Source organism: Myotis myotis, unplaced genomic scaffold (genome assembly GCF_014108235.1).
Source record: "Myotis myotis isolate mMyoMyo1 unplaced genomic scaffold, mMyoMyo1.p scaffold_m19_p_1, whole genome shotgun sequence".
Lineage (NCBI taxonomy): Eukaryota > Metazoa > Chordata > Mammalia > Chiroptera > Vespertilionidae > Myotis > Myotis myotis.
Genome location: NW_023416313.1, coordinates 43,386,796 through 43,403,710, shown reverse-complemented (window position 1 = coordinate 43,403,710; position 16,915 = coordinate 43,386,796). Strand labels below are relative to the sequence as shown.

The 16,915-nt window shown below is 40.6% G+C and overlaps 1 protein-coding gene across 6 annotated transcripts in view; it reads right to left on the bottom strand.

Moving 5' to 3' along the window:
• YTHDC1 (YTH domain containing 1) overlaps positions 1-1,366 on the bottom strand; it is a 32,687-nt gene extending 31,321 nt beyond the window's left edge. For 4 of the 6 annotated variants that reach the window (XM_036335518.1, XM_036335527.1, XM_036335531.1 and 1 more), the window contains exon 1: positions 972-1,366. In XM_036335518.1, the coding sequence (XP_036191411.1) occupies positions 972-999 (28 nt within the window). In that variant the 5' untranslated portion in view covers positions 1,000-1,366. Of the gene's footprint in view, positions 1-558; positions 717-971 lie in introns of those variants that run through there. The other 2 variants (XM_036335525.1, XM_036335539.1) reach the window with 2 other exon arrangements.
• Between the last annotated feature and the right edge of the window lie 15,549 nt (positions 1,367-16,915).

The window sequence follows — 16,915 nt, the reverse complement described above, 5'->3', positions numbered from 1 at the left end:
CACCCCAAGTTAATGAGGCACAGAGAAGGGCAGATCCGTGAAATACAGGACGGCAGCTGTGTCATATTTTTATCAACTATAACCTTTCCGAAACTACCATGGAATCTTACGGTTGGAAAAAGAACTTAAGGCAGCATCTCATCCAGACCACTCTCCAGACATGGATTCATCCAGGATCTATATTCCACAGCAACAGCTCTAGGGCCTGGGAGGTCGGTATTTCAAAAGACATGACATTCCATTCTGACACCATCCGTTCTTCCTGTATTTCACTGTAAATTCATCCTCCAACTCTGTAAGTCACACCCATTTGTCCCTGGTTGTACCCTCTGGGAGCTACGCACAACGTGTTTCTCTAAGAATAGTGGCCAGGAATCTTTGAAGTCATGTAACTATCTTCTCAAACATCATTATTTTCCAAAGTAAGTATTGGAGGAGCCAAATTGGCAATTCTTACCACTTCGCCCAGTTAACGGTAACAGCCAGGCGTTACTTGCACTTACTCCTCGAGTGTAATCACCCGCCTACCTACACGGCTTGTAAAACATACTTACTTACCAGACTACCTGCTTTGGTCGTGGCATTACATGCGTTTTCAAAATTTCGCCTAACAGAGAAGGTAGCTCTGCAAGTGCGCATTACATCCGCATACTCCTAGTAGGAAATAAGCCGAAGGGCCTGCAACTCGGAGCAAGGCCTCCTTTCGGCCGCGCCCAGGACAGCCGAACAGAAAGTGACGCGGGGCATCGGGACCAAAGAAAAGCCCGAGGCCCGATGCGGGGTGAGGGCGCCTGGAGACCCGGAACCGAAGAGCAGGCCCGGCCTCTGCCGATGCGTCGGGCGCCTCGGTGGGGGCGCCGGCTCCGCGCGGGGCGGGCTACCCTTCCCCACCCCCACCCCGCCACGGAGAACCACCGCGGCGCGACCCGCTCCCCGCCCCGCCTCCGCCCGTCACCTCTCTCCGCACTAACCTTTCTCCTCCCGGCTGTCGGCCGCCATTGCTCCTCGCCCGTCTCCGCTGCTGCTGCCGCCGCCGCCGCCGTCGCCTCGACGCGACTCGCGCGTGGGCCGCAGCCGCGGCAGCAGTGGCACCGGAACGTCCGTCAGTCCGTCCGCGTGGCTGCGTGCTTCACACCTTGGCCTCTACCACTCACCTTTCTCGTCTCACTCTTTTTCTCCTCGCTTTTTCCCGTTCTCCCTTCTCCCCTTCCCTCCTGGCACTCCAGCCTCGCCTAGGCCCGGCCTTCCCGTAGGGGCTTGGGGACGGGAGGGGCAGCAGGGGGGGAGGGCTGGGAAACAGATGGCGACGGCGGGCGGCGCTAAAATGGAGCCTGCTTCCTGCGTGAAACAATCCCGCTCCCGAAATGCCTTGCGCTGTTTACGCTTCGTTCCTCCCTGGCAACGTCACAGTGCGGAGAGGGGCGGGGCAGCGAAACGAGCGCGGGAACGTGACGTGACGTCGCATGGAGCCCCGCCCCCTGCAAGTCGGCGATTCCTTAGAATTAGCCTCCGCAGCGATTAGGTCGCCGGGATTATTTACCGGCGTCAACCGCGCTGACTACACAGGGGTGGTTCGGTTTTCTTACGTGAAACGCCTACCGGCGGACCTTCCAGCTCCGGGGCAAAGATGCTTCCTGTCGCTCCGCGGGGCTCCTGATTTGGGCCGGTCCCTTTCCTGTACTTTGGTGTCCTAGGTTTACCCAAAGGCAGTGCAGGATGCAATCATCTATCTCATTTGTCATAAAAGCCTACTGGTTTTGCACTTAATTGGGGAAAGGAATTATAATGACTTTTAAAATTGCATTCTAATTCACATAATAAATTTGATTTAAACATATATCCAGGCTTCGGGGTACACAGTTGATTGAAACAGGCTATTGAGAAATTGAAACTATCGAAGTGACCAAAAATTACTTAACTACATAATATGGTAAAATATGCAAGGAATCTTTTTAAGTTCATTGCCCAAAGGAGTGATAATGGAATTTTGTTTCACTGCGCCATAACCAAGTTTACAGGGGAAAGAAAATGGGAAGAAAAAAAAGAGTAACATTGTTGTATGAAAAGAAATAGTTATGTTCAGAGAATGAGAGTGTCTTGTTCCTTGATGGCCATTGTAACAAATTGAGACCAAATGGAAGGCAGTGGGAAATTTTTATGCAGTGGAAACACATGAATGGAGAATTGTTTGAAGCTGTATGGAGGGTTTTTAGGGAAAAGAGAGGGAAAAACAATTCAGTGACTATGAAACCCATCTATGTATCCAATACTTAGGAATAAAGTTTTAACAAGACAGCATTTCTGCCGCTAAGGAATTTTAAAAATAATATATGGAAGAGACAAGTTAACAGGAAATTACTGTGTAAGAGTAATAGCGAAAAACTGTATGTTCTTACCCTGTGCAAGTACTGTTCTGAGCACTTGACCTACACAATGTGATTTGATTTTCCAAAAACCTAGTTAAATTATATTACTAGCTCTATTGTACATAAAGGGAAAGTGAAATAATAAGAAATTAAGTGCATAAGTTCAGGAGTGTAAGTAACATAGTTCAGAGCCAGGTCATTTAGCTCCAGTAAGCCCACCCACTAGATAATACACATCGCCTCATATGGAGGAAGCTCAGGTTAGTATTGGAACCCTTAGGTGCATGTCACTTAGACTTGGGAGGGAATACAGAATAGAGTCAAGAAAAGAGAAGAGCAAAAACAAAGTCTAGTTGAGAAATAAAAACTATTGGTTTAGGTGAAGAGGAGAGGACAAGGGTGATGAGCAGGACTGTTCTTTTTTATGTTAAAAAAAAAAAAAAAAAAGGCCGGGGGAGTCCTAGCCAGTTTGGCTCAGTGGATAGAGTGTCTGCCTGTGCACTGAAGGGTCCTGAGTTCATTCAGATCAAAGGTAGGTACCTCTGCCGAAACCGGTTTGGCTCAGTGGATAGAGCGTCAGCCTGCGGACTGAAAGGTCCCAGGTTCGATTCCGGTCAGGGGCATGTACTTGGGTTGCGGGCACATCCCCAGTAGGAGATGTGCAGGAGGCAGCTGGTCGATGTTTCTCTCTCATCGATGTTTCTAACTCTCTATCTTTCTCCCTTCCTCTCTGTAAAAAATCAATAAAATATATTAAAAAAAAAAAAAAAAAAAAGGTAGGTACCTCAGTTGCAGGCTCCTCCCCCACCCGGGCCCTGGCTCATACAGGAAGCAACCAACCAATGTGTTTCTCTCACATTGATATTTGTCTCTGTCTTTCCCTCTCTCTTCCACTCTCTCTAAAAATCAATGGAAAAATATGCTCGGGTGAAGATTAAAAATAATAATAATAAATGAACTTTAAAAAAAAAAGGGGGGAGTCCTACATGGCAGATCTGCCCATGGTTCAATTCAGATTGATAGTCAATGGTTGGGTAAGAAGAGACTGAATCAATAAAATTGTTCTATAATGTTCTATTCATTTGTTAATTCAGTTAATTAGTATTCATCAAATTCTTATTCGGTCCCAAATATTAATATTCTTTTTTTAAAAATATATTTTATTGATTTTTTACAGAGAGGAAGGGAGAGGAATAGAGAGTTAGAAACATCGATGAGAGAGAAACATCGATCAGCTGCCTCCTAAACACCTCCTACTGGGGATGTGCCTGCAACCAAGGTACATGCCCTTGACCAGAATCGAACCTGGGACCTCTTGGTCCACAGGCCGATGCTCTATCCACTGAGCCAAACCAGTTAGGGCTTGATATTCTTATTTGGTCCCAAATACTAACATATATATATGTACTAGTATATATACTAGAGGCCCAATGCATGAAATTTATGCAAGAGTAGTCCTTCCTTCCCCCGGCTGCTGGCACCGGCTTCCTCTGGCACCCAGGACCCTGGCTTCCCTCACAGCCCCAGCTTAGGTAGTCCAGAAGGATGTCTGGAAGGACGTATGGTCTAATTAGCATATTATGCTTTTATTATTATAGAAGATGATGTAGGAACTTATTTATCTCTAGTTAAGGAAACAAAGTATAACTAAATACATAAAAAATCATGATGAATTCTATGAAAAAAACAAGATGCTAATATGGCAAGGCGGGGAGGCGAGAGTGCTTTTTATGTAGAAAAACTAGTAAAGGCTCTCTAAAGAAAGGAGGTTGAGACTGATACCTAGAAAAAGGTGGAAGGTAAGAGTCTTCCAGGCAGAGAATAGCATATACAAAGGCTCTGGGGGAGAAAGAGGCCTTGGGGTGGTCAAGGATCCATGGAGAATGCCAATGAGCTAGAGCCCAGATCATGAGTGAGAGGGCGAGTGCCTGAGATAATATCTAGGGACAGGCCACATCGTAGAAGTAAGGGTTTATCCTAGACCCAGCCTAAAACAAAAGCAGTTCAAGATCTGCAGAGAGACAGGATTTTGAGGTTAAGCCCACTGGAGGATGGGAATGTAAAATATCTTAGACTTTTCACAGATCCACTTCTGTAAAATTAAAACCAAGCCTATGCAAGTTTAAAGTAATCAGTATTCCTCACAGGAAGAAAACAAAATCTAGAGTCTCTGAAACATATTTTCATAATACTCAATATGAATCAAGCCAGGGCCAGGTCACATAGCACGGGTTGCAAACTGGTTCCCACTGACCTAAGACTTTTCTTGAACTAGCAGTATTGTGTACTTTTAATGCCATTAAGGTCAGGTGCTCTTTAATGCCTTTAATAGGCTCATGCCCTTTTCAGTAAGTCTTGGCCTTCACCATCCCTCTCAATTGCCTTATCCCTGGTAAATATTACTGATTGAAGTATATATCTATCAAGTGTGTGATTAAAAATATATATTGGTAAATGGATTTTGTTGCCCTGGAAAGATTATTTAGAGTAAGGCAGAAGGAAACAGTCCAGAGTCTTAGAGAACATCATTGTAGGGAAGGCAAATTTACAATATCAACCTAGAACATCTTGTCATACCAGAAAGAAGTAATCAAAAAATGCTTGGGTCCTATCAAAATTACTCAGAAGAGTTGCTATCTAAACCATCTCCCACTGGACAAATTTGAGATATTACCTTTACCTATATAAAGGTAAAATTGCATTGGATTGAAACATATCAAGTATGTTTTATTCCATAAATTGATAATAGTTCAAAAATTTTTTCATCCTCCTTTGAATGATGCTAGGGAACAGTTCATTACCTTGAAAACTGGTAAGCAAAAAGAATTCATTATTTACCTTGTCTTTTCTATTAGAATTGCATCTCAGGGTTACCAAGCAAGTAGTTGATGAAGGGAAGTTTCTCTTTATGAAAGTATTGCTGCTAATACGTGGCCAGGGGGAAGTAATGATGGAACTAGGACATCATCATTATATATCCAGGAATGAAGTAAACAGATCAAAGCAATGGTTGTTAATGGCTGCTAATTAATATAACAAAAGATAACCAGATGTTATATGCCTCCTGATGGGAGTATATAACACTGTCTCTGAAGAAATCTTGCCCCAAAATTAAACCTGGATCTCATCAAGACTATTATCAGGCAAGGGTGATTCTGTTCCCAGGGCACATTTTAAAATGCTTGGAGAAGTTTATGGTTGCCATGAGTGAGGGAGTGTGCTACTAGAATGTGTATTGGGTAGAAGACAGGAATGCTGTTAAACATCTCACAAAAAAAGCTCCTGATCCAATCACAAGGAATTATCCCACCCAAATGCCAGTAGTGCTCCAGTAGCTGAGAAATCATGCTCTGAGGCACAGGCAAAACACAGGTGAATATGTTGAGAATGCCACACAAATATTACCAAAATGCCCACAATAGGAAACTATGGAACAAACAAGCAGGTGTCTTTAAAAATAAATTGAAAGAAGGGAGGAAAGAAAGTTGGAGTAAGTAATCTATACATTAAAACAAATTTATGAGAAATATAAAAATTATAAACCAATTGCAGTACATGAATGTTATGGGTTGAATTGTGTCTCACAATATAATGTGTTGAAGACCTAACCTGCAGTACTTCGGAATGTAACCTTGTTTATTGCATGTAGAATTGTTTCAGATGTAACTAAGATAGTCATGGTGGAGTACCATGGACTCCTAATCCAATGTGATTAGTGTTCTCATAAGAGAGAAGGGAGACAGAGAGGCATACAAGGAAAGCACAGCCATGCGACCAGAGGCAGAGATTAGAGTGACATAGCTAAGGAATGCAAAGGGTTGCCAGCAAAAACCAGAAGCTAAACAAGACAAGGAGGATTCTTCCCTACAGTTTCCACCAATTATCACTGGTGAACTTAACCAGAAGGTATAGTAGTAAAAACTCTAGATATTTGATTTAGTTATGGATGCAGATGATTTCCTGAGTAAATATGGATAAACCGAAAACCTACTGCCAAAAATTCTCTTCAGACCTAGGGATCATCATAGTTTTAAAATACAACACAGCTTCTGAAGGGGGAAGTTCCTTTTAAATTGATGGCAATGAATTGTAATTAAAAGAATTTATGTGGCCATGAAAAGTGCCCAGAGGTATCCATGTACAGAGTAGAACAATGAAATGATTACCAGATTTCAGCTATTATTGGGCTAGTATCAGAACAGAGACACTAGAAGACAAACAAAGCTAGGGAAAGAGCAATGGTAAGGAATTCTGGAGATCCTGCCCTTCCAGGGAGAGGCCACATCAATATCTCATAATACCCCTTATATCCAAAAAAGCCACACCATAAGAATAAGAACCTTGGCCTAAGGTAAACTTTAATCATGACTATGTCCACAGGGAAAAGAAAATTTGAAGGTTGAGTCCCACATAACGTTAATAAATGACTTGGGTTTACCATAGATCTTCACCCATTTAGCATAAAGGTGAAGCATAAATATCCAGTCTACACAAACACAAAGTGATCAGCATTCACCTGACTGCAGCCCTAATTAACATCTGACTGCAATTTCACGAGCCAGAACTGCCTAGATAAGTGGTTCTGAAATTTCTGACAGGTGAAAACTATGAGAGATAATAAATACTTAAGTTATTTTTAAGCCACTAAACCTTGGGTGGGGGGGCGTGTTTTGTTACACAGCAATAGATAACTAGTACAGAAGATCATATGTAAAAATCACTTGTATGTCTAACTACAGCAACAAAGAGTTGGAGAATGAAATTTTAAAACATTTATAATGGTATTAAAAACAAATACTTAGGAATACTGAAAATTACAAAACAATGTTGAGAGAGATCAAAGAAGACCTAAATAAAGGAATACTCATCATGTATCAATATAAATGTCAATTCTTCTTAAACCTATTTATAGATTCAAAGCAATTCCAATTAAAATCACAATAGCCTTTCTTACAGAAATTGACAAGATAAATTTAAATTTGTGGAGAAATGAAAAGGACATGGGATAGCCAAATCAATTTTGGAAAACAAGAACAATTTTGGAGGACTAACACTATCTGATCACAAGAAAAGCTATAGTAAAAATGACAGTGTAGTACTTAGTAAAGTAAGACAAATAAATAAATCAATAAAGTGTTTCATACCTAGGCATGAAATACAACATTAATTACATAGATAATTTGTGTTATATTTATAGTTGTGCAATATAGCATTAAGAATGAATTAGAGCCCTAGCTGGTTTGGCTCAGTGGATAAGCATTGACCTGCAGACTGAAGGGTCCCGGGTTTGATTCTGGTCAAGGGCACAAGTCCGGGTTGTGGGCTTGGTCTCCAGTAGGGGGCATTCAGGAGGCAGCTGATCAATGATTCTCTCTCACCATTGATGTTTCTCTCTCTCCCTCTCTGAAATCAATAAAAATATATTTTAAAAAAGTGAATTAGAAGTATATGCACCAACATGGTTAGACTTAGAAAATATAACTGCCAACAACCAATTCCAGCATGTCATAATTTCAAGAGTTTCATCAAAAGGTTGTGAAACTTGGGGACTCAAAAGGGTTGAGTCACACATATAGTCACCTGTTGGAAATGGCTAAAGGCATTTCCCCAAACCTGAATAGGAAACTGATTGTGGCTGCCAGACAGCTAAAGGGCATCTTAATCTACATGTTATTGCCTCCTACTGGACAAACACCTGAACAGCCATAGGCTAATTCCCCCATTCTGACAATGCTTCTGTACCCTTTGAAACCTTACCCTTTGAAGTGTATTACCTCCACCTTGCCTTAGGACAAATTGTGTTAATAAAAGCAAGGGTCCAAGACAAGGAGCAAGTCTTCAGTTCCTTTAGCTGAAGGTCCTCTGACCCCCAATGTCTTTCAAAATTATATCTCGTCTCTGGACTCTTTATTAGTCTCTGGATTCCTATGTCATCTACACACAGCCTTTTCCAGATTCCGGAACCCTTCTTGATGCTGGGACAAGAACCCCGGCATATAACATTAAGTGAAGAAAGGAATAGAATGGAGAAGGAATACAAAGAAGACTTCACCTTTCATCAGATATGCTTTATTTATTTAAAGACAAAAAAAGACCTGAAACACATGGCAAAGTAATAAGACTAGTGAGTACATAAAGATTACATTACTGTCTTTAATGTTTTGGGAATATTTTATTATTTAAATTGGAGATGAAAAATGTTAATCTAAGTTTAAAATAAAACTCATTATTGCATAATGCACCTGTGTCTAAAATAGTTGGTCAAACCAGTAAAAAAAACCTGACCCTCCCGTAGTCTTTGTCTCTTGGCCTTCTCCACTTCTGGCTGACTTTCTGCTCATTCTGAACAGCTTGATGCCAACTTTTAAGAGAACATTCTAATGGAGTGTGTGCAGGTGAGAGAAAAGCACAAGCAGGACTGGGTGTCTTTTATTAAAATGCTTATCTGGACCTCCAGATGCACAAAGCCCAGCTTGAGGTCAAGGAGAGTCTGTTCCATGACAAGACCACTGTATGTCCTGCAAGCTGGACCTGGGCCAGAATAGAGACCTTTTCCCGAAAACTTCCTTCAGACATTGTCTGATCCTAATCAGTGTTCATTCCGACATAAGTCAACACTCTGACCCTGCCTCTAGCTAAGTGCTAGTTCCTGGAACAGGCCATTGTCCTGATCTGGTCAAGCATGTAATTTCCCTAACCTGGTAGCATACTAGCACTCATGACTATCCCCTCCACATCCCCCACCTTTTACCCAATATTTGGCTTGGAGGGTATCCACTTTGTCTTACAGCCATCCAGGACCCACCTTGTATGTAAATTTGCCTTAATAAACTCTGCTAATTGCCAAACTGGAGTGGCCTGCCTCTTTCTTTAGTCTTTCCCTGCCACCCACCTACAGAGGCAGATTTTCAGTCGAGATTTCTCCCTAGGTCTACGTGTGCTAACACTCGCCTTCACATCCCAGACTATCTTCTGTCTACTGCCTGTCTGTGAACCACCATAGGCTGGTGTGTGAGCTAACATAGCTGAACCTGATTTGCTGTTCGCCCATGCCTGGTAAGGATGAGGTCTTTTTGTAAAATATTGCACCAAGTTGTCTAGCATAGTAACGGAAAGCAATAATAGCAGGAGAGGTACAAACTTTCAGTTATACAATGAATTCGTTCTAGAAAACTAATTTACATCATGGTAACTATAGCTCATAGTACTCTACTATATACTTGAAATTTGCTAAGAGTAAATCTAACTGTTCTCATTACATCCAAAAAGCGGCAGCTGTGTGAGGTGATGGATGTGTGTATTAACTTGCTCATGGTAACCATTTCACAATGTATATATATATATATATATATATAAAACATTTTTCACTTTGTGTTTACATTTTTTATTTGTCAATAGAGCTGGAAAAAAAGTTTAAAAAATAGTTTGGCTCAGTGGATAGAGTGTTGGCCCGTGGACTGAAAAGTCTTGGGTTCCATTCCAGTCAAGTGCACATGCCTGGATTTCGGGTTTGATCCCCAGTAGGGGGCGTGCAGGAGGCAGCCAATCAATGATTCTCTCTCATCATTGATGTTTCTATTTCTCTCTCCATCTCCCTTCCTCTCTGAAATCAATAAAAATATATTTAAAAATAGAGAGGGATTTTTTGTACTGTAGCTGTTAATCTCTGAAGAACATCTGTCAAGGACCTACACTTCTCAAGGGCAAGGGCCTTTCTGGCTTGACCAGAGAAGGAGAGGCCTCATGATGGGAAACCCTGAGGTGGAGGACAGAGGCTAGAAGGGAGAGTCTAAGGAAAGCTCTAGAGAAGGGAACCTCCAGAACCTACCTGAAGTAGATTGATAAAGTCTTACAGATAACTTGTTGCGAATCATTGATCCTTGAGCAACACGGCTTTGAACTGTTTGGGACACTTATATGTGAATTTTTTTCAATTAATACCTGTACTGTTTTCGATCCACAGTTGGTGCCCCAACCCCTGCATGATGCAAGGATCAACTAGATACCACAGTAATCATTGTGTTGTGCCACAGAGTCCTTGGTGTCTTAAAAAAATAATATTTGACTAACATTTTCTGGCCTTTTTATTATCCCAATGCATCAGAGAATTACAATGGCCTGTCACTCAGGAAAGCAGTTTCTGCCTCATCCTAGGGAGAAGGAACTAAAAAATTCCCACTTCTGAGAAGTATTTGCTGAAGTTGCTATTAATTCAGCAAAAGTCTGTGAAACAATCAGAGCTATTTCTAAATCCTAAATTGCCTTCCAGTGGCACTTGCCTACAAGGCTGTGAATTGGGCACCTCACTGCTCCCTAAACTATAAGGAATCTAACATGCTATTCAATTGTGAAGAAAAGCCTTCTACTTTTCTTTAATTGACTTTAATTTTAATTCATTTTCTATAAAAATGTACACCTTGTATAAAAAGAAAACTACATATTTATTTGATGTGTGTTTTTTTTTTAAGGTATCACCCAGCCTGCTTCAGTGACTGCAGCCTGCTCTGCAGTCCTTGGACTCTTCTCCTTTGGCTACCTGTTTACATGGCTGTCCATTCTGATATTTACCCAAACTCACAGTCATCTCCAGGTGAAAAATTACTTATTTTTAAAATTTCCTTCTGGCCCCGGCCAGGTAGTTCAGTTGGTTAGAGCATCATCCTGATATCCCAAGGTTTTGCATTCTATTTCTCATAGGGCATATACAAGAAGCAACCAATAAATGCATAAATAAATGGAACAACAAATCAATGTCTCCCTCATCTCAAATAAAAAAAATAAAGAACAAAAACCCTGCCCATTTTTAAAATCAGAATTGGAATGCATATAATTTGAGTTTCCAAATGGTATAATTATATAAAGCATTTATGAGAAAAAATGCTAAAATTTTTAAAAAATCCTTTGAAATGTTAGAAATGTATGATACTTATAGTACCTATTGTTTTATTCCCCTTTAATGCTAAACAAGGTGATAGCTGTTCTACAAATATTTGTTAATGCAAACATGAAAACTAAATTTTTAAAAAAAATTTTTGGTAAATGTTTGAGATTCTGACTTCAAAATTGAAATTGAGTACAAGGCCATTATATTGAGGCTATAGGTAATACATGGGTGAAGGTTTCATATATGCATGTATATTGGGAAGGTTTCATATATGCATGTATATTAGGAAGATTGGAGGTAAAGGAAACAGATACATAAACAATAAGGTCTTAAGGTGACTAGTCAATATTTACTAATTATTAAATGTCAAGCACTGTGAAAAGTGCTTCATACACACTCGCATTTCACCCTCATTTTACAGATTTCTAGATGGAAACTCATGGGTAGTATATTGTGGAACCAGAGTTTGAACTTGCCTTTTCTGATTCCAGGGTCTGTGCACTTAACCTCCATCCTTTACTTCAACTGATGATAAGATTAGAAAAAATATAAATCAATAATTTGAAGAACAAATTCTTCCATAAATAATACATTTGTATGTGTTTGTCTTTGAAGTTTCTTGAACAATTAACTTTTGAGTGTGTAACCCAGGCACACAGTCAGCTTTTCTATAACTTTATTAGAAAGTCAAAAGTGATAGAAGGAACAATTGTTATAGCTAGTTCGAAAAACCTTATCCTCTGTTACAGTAGAAGTAGTAGATGGTAGTCTGAAGGGCATTTTGACTCCTTTAGCTCTCCAGAAGAAAAAAACCTTCTTTGTAGTGTTTGCCAATTTCTGTGGTATAAATACTCCCACCATGACCTATATTAAGTTACTAGTGTGATGTCACATCACTGAGCAGAGTTAAGAAGTATATAATAACACAAAATAATGTAGTGTTCTCATCATGCATAGGCAATAGATGTATATGTATATAACCTCAAGTGAAAGGGCGAGGGCTACGCCCTCCATCTTACCCCAGATCCTCCATTTTGGGGCAGCAGCCTTAGCCATGTGCTCTGCAAGGAGCTTCTTCCCGGAAGCCCAAGCCTCTGCTAGCCACACCTAGGATTTCTTTAAACTAACCAATGACAATCAAGGGAAGTGCGTGCCATAGATACAACCACATCCTGTGTAACAAGACACCGACTTGCGCCTGGCCAATCGGCAGGGCCCACAGTCCTCTCTCCTCCCCTTACTCCCACCCCCCTATAAAACCCCTCTCCCCACAGAGCTGTCTCTCTCTGCCGCTTGCCGCTGCGTTGGTGAGTGTGGTCAGGGAGCTGAGCTAGCTCAAATAAAGACTCTATCTGCTTTTGCATCGGACTTGGCTGGCTCCCTAGTGGTCTATTGGGGATCTTGAAATCTGGGCATAACACAAGAACATAGGTAATAATAACTTTTAGTTCAAAGGATTAGGAAGAGTAAATTTTGAAATTCATTACTTTTGTTTCAATATAATTTACTTAACTATAATTTCATATAATCTAACTTTTTATAATCCCTGTGTTTAACAACCAGCTTGCAAAATTTCTGAAAATCTAACAATTGGCTCTTGTAAGTCATTATGAGCGAGCTCCAGCACACCATTGCCCTTAACTGTATCCCAGATATACAGCTTCCAGTAGCTATATTTGTACAATATTATAATATTTCCTGGACACAGCTGATCAGAATCAGTCCCAAGTCATTCATCCCAGAATTTATAAATGCAATCAGACCAGGTATCATTTTCTCTGTCTGTGTGGCTGAAGCTATAACTAACATGTGAATATTTGAAGCTAACCACTTTCTGACCATAATGTGGACTGAATAGCAGACAAGATTGATCTCCCAGTAAAGAAGGAAGAAGAAATGCCAAAGGAAAAGCAGAAATAGGAAAACACATCTTGGATGTCTTACAGCATTCTGGTTTTCAACTATAGTTCTTCTTGAAGACCGGCTGCATTTTTACCGTTGGACTTCACAGATAACCTGGCCTCCTGTTTAGTTAAATACCGAGGCCATTAAACTGAGGATGCTCTAACGCCATGGTGACCTGTGTAAACAAACTAAAACCTAAGGCTGTACATTTCTCAAGGTTATCAAATCAAAACCCCTAAGACAACCACTCACAAACAGCCATCTAGGAATTAAGCTATAGCCAATCTAATAATTCCCTTTCTTTGCTCCTACACTTTCCCTATACTGTGCAAGCCCTGGCTTCTGTCAGTCCAGGGCTTCTAATCGCTTCTGGTTTGATGCTGCCCTCTTGAATCCATTTTTGCTCTTAACATTTTTAATATGCCTAAGTTTATCTTTTAACACTGGTGATGATGTAAAATGGTTTAGTCACTTTGGAGGACAGATTGGCCATGTCTTACAAAACATAATCTTACTATATGATCCAGCAATCCACATGTCTTGATATTACCCAACATTGCTGAGAACTTAGGTCCACACAAAAACCTGCACATGAATGTTTACAGTAGCTTTAATCATAATTGCCAAAATTTGGAAGCAATCAAGATATCCCTCAGTAGATGCATAGATAAATAAGCTATGGTACATCCTGACAGTAGAATATTAATCAGTGCTACCAAGACATGAGCTATATTAAGCCATGAGAAGACACAGAGAAAACAAATGCATATTATTAAGTGAAAGAAGCTAATCTGAAAAGAACACATACTACTAGTATATGTTTCAAAATATACAATATTTTGTAAAAAGGTAAAACTATGAAGACAGTAAAAAGATCAGGGGTTGGAGGTAGGGTAAGAATGAATAGGTAGAGCACAAAGGATTTTTAAGGCAGTGAAACTACTCTATTTGATACTATAATGATGGATATGTATCATTATACATTTGTCCAAACCTATATAATGTACAACACCAAGAGTGAACCCAAATGTAGACTATGAACTTTGAATGATTATGATGGTCAGTGCAGGTTCAGTTGTAACAAATATACCACTCTGTGGGGGTGTTGATGATGAGGAAGGCTGTGTGTGTGGGGGGGAGGGGGGAGAGGGGGATACAGACTGTGGAATCTCAGAGGGAAGGTGGGGGTGGGTGGATGGGATGGGAGGAAGAGATCAACCAGAGAACTTATATGCATATATGCATAACCCATGGACACAGACAATAAGGTGCTGAAGGCCTGGGACAGGGGGTGGGGCAGGCTAGAAGGAGTCAATGGGGGAAGAAAGAGGACATATGTAATCCTTTCAATAATAAAGATATTTTTTAAAATGAGAAGTCTCTGTACTCGCCTCTCAATTTGGCTGTGAGGCTAAAACTGCTCTAAAAAAGAAAATCTTAAAAGAAAAAAAAAACAATTAGGAGACTTTTTACTTGGGCAAGTTTGGATATAAATTGTGCCAGACTCTTAAAAGTTTCTAGGACAAATTTCCGGGAATATTGTAGAAATGTTGTGGGCTAATGGGAACACAAATGTGCAGTCACCATGGGGTGCATGTGTGACTATGTACACCTCAGATGGACCTCAACACAAGTTGTGCTCCTAGAAATCAGTGTTTCCATTTAAACTGCTTTATTTGATAAAAACAACCAGTTCATATGCCACTGCTGTTGTATTGCAAATCAGCGAGCTAGACAAGACGCCTTAATGAGCCAATTAATTAGGAGTCATCTTTATTGCGCACGGGTTCAGAGCAGATTATCTCTGTCAAATTCTGAACACCCAAAGGAGGAAGCATTCTCTTTTTATATCTTTTTTAGGTCCTTGTGTAAGTTATTTTTACAGACAATTTGTAACCTTGAGTACATATCATATCTAACAAACACCTGTAACCTTGAGTATCATATCTATACAGGCACCTGGCATCAATATCAGCGTATCAGTTAGATGGCTAGCTTGCAAGGTCAGACAATTAAGTTTATCTTTACTATTCAAGCAAAAAACAAAGTTATTTTACAGTTTAAAAATAACAGAGCTGACCTATAGAATAAAAGACTGTATAAGAATAACAGAGTAGTTCAACAGCAGTTTTCCAAAGACGGGATTACTATGCTTCACTGCAAGTAGAGAAAGGGGAAATAAAAAGAAGGAGAGAATGAAAGGCATTTAAAAGCCAAGTAGTTAACTTTACCCTTAGTTAATCATTGCATTTGTTTTTTCAAGGGCCACCCAACGTTTTGGAGAAAGTGGAAAGCAGATAGCAGGTTGCCATTAGAATGTGCAGGATATCTGTAGGATATTTCATCTAGGTGCCTTATCTCTCCAATTTGAGCCTTACTTTTATCCAAAACTTAAGTAGCCTGATCTACATCTCTCCCTTTCCTCCCACAAATATTTTTTCAACATCGATTACAGGGCAAGACATTGTTTTTTTGTGCCAAAATAACAAGTTTAAAATTGATCCTCTTCATCTGGAGTTCTCAAATCTACATCTTATACTGTGCATAGGATTCATAAGGAATGTGGTAGGCAGTCAGACAGGACCATGGGCCACGTACAGAAGGTCACCAGGGCAGAAAGCTCTGGGAAAACAAGCACCTGGCCTGAGGGTAACCTTTCCTCCTCCAGCATATCTCTAGTCAAGTGATTTAGATCCCCTGACCTTTCATATCACTGGTCTTGCACTTTGGACCCTCCCCTGACCTTTCCTCCCTTGGCATGTTGCTGGTCATGCAGGTTAGATCTCCTTAGAGGGGGAATGCATAAGGGAGCTGGAGAATAACCTTTAAGCATGAAGCCCCAAGGACAATGAGGTTCTGACCCTCATCAGCTGTGTTTGATCCAGGCCCCGAAAAGTAGCAAAGCCAGATAAGTGATGCCATGGCTGACTTCAGCACCAGCTGCATTGACTAAGGTCCCCTGCCCTGGCACCAACCAATCAACAGAAACCACAACTCCAAAAGGAAACGCCTGGAAAGCTGATGAATATTCTATTGGGCTCCTCCCCTGAGACCGCCAAGTAAATACCCTCAAGACTAGAGTTCAGTGCACTCCTCTCTCCAGCACACCTACACTTTTCCCCACCCCCTTTCCCCAGGTGCATTTTTCTTGCCTCTCTCTTTCTCTTTAGCTCCCTTCTTTTGCTGTAACTTGTTTCCTGATTCCATTTCTTCTACAGATCACTTCTTCGGCCTCTATGATTTTCTAAATAACCTTTCTCTTATAGTTTGAGTCTTGCCTCTGAATTCTTTCTTAGCCAGAACTCAAGAATTGAGGTTGTCAAACCAAGGTTTGATCTTACTCCACTGGTCTAACACCTGTTGCCATTGTGCTGCCAATAGGAACATTTATTGAAAATGCAGATTCCTGATCTTAAACCAAAGCCAGGTTTAGGAGTTTATTATATGCCAGGGAATCTGCTGTTTTAGCCAGCATCTCAACTGATTCAAAAGAATAACATGATTGGATTTACATTTTAACAAGATAACTATCAATCTCTATACATCTAGGAATTGGGTTTGTGGGCACTCTGACTCTGCGGATTTTTATCTCTCTTTAAGAACTCTGGAATTAGCCTCTCTGTCCTTATTTAGACTCTGCTGCTTACCTATTGGTCAAGTCAGCCTCTTTCTTCTCTAGGGTATGTGGGAATCAGAATTTTATCTCAGAGTGTTATATGCAGACTTAACAAGTAAAGCATGTTTGGTATTTGGCACATAG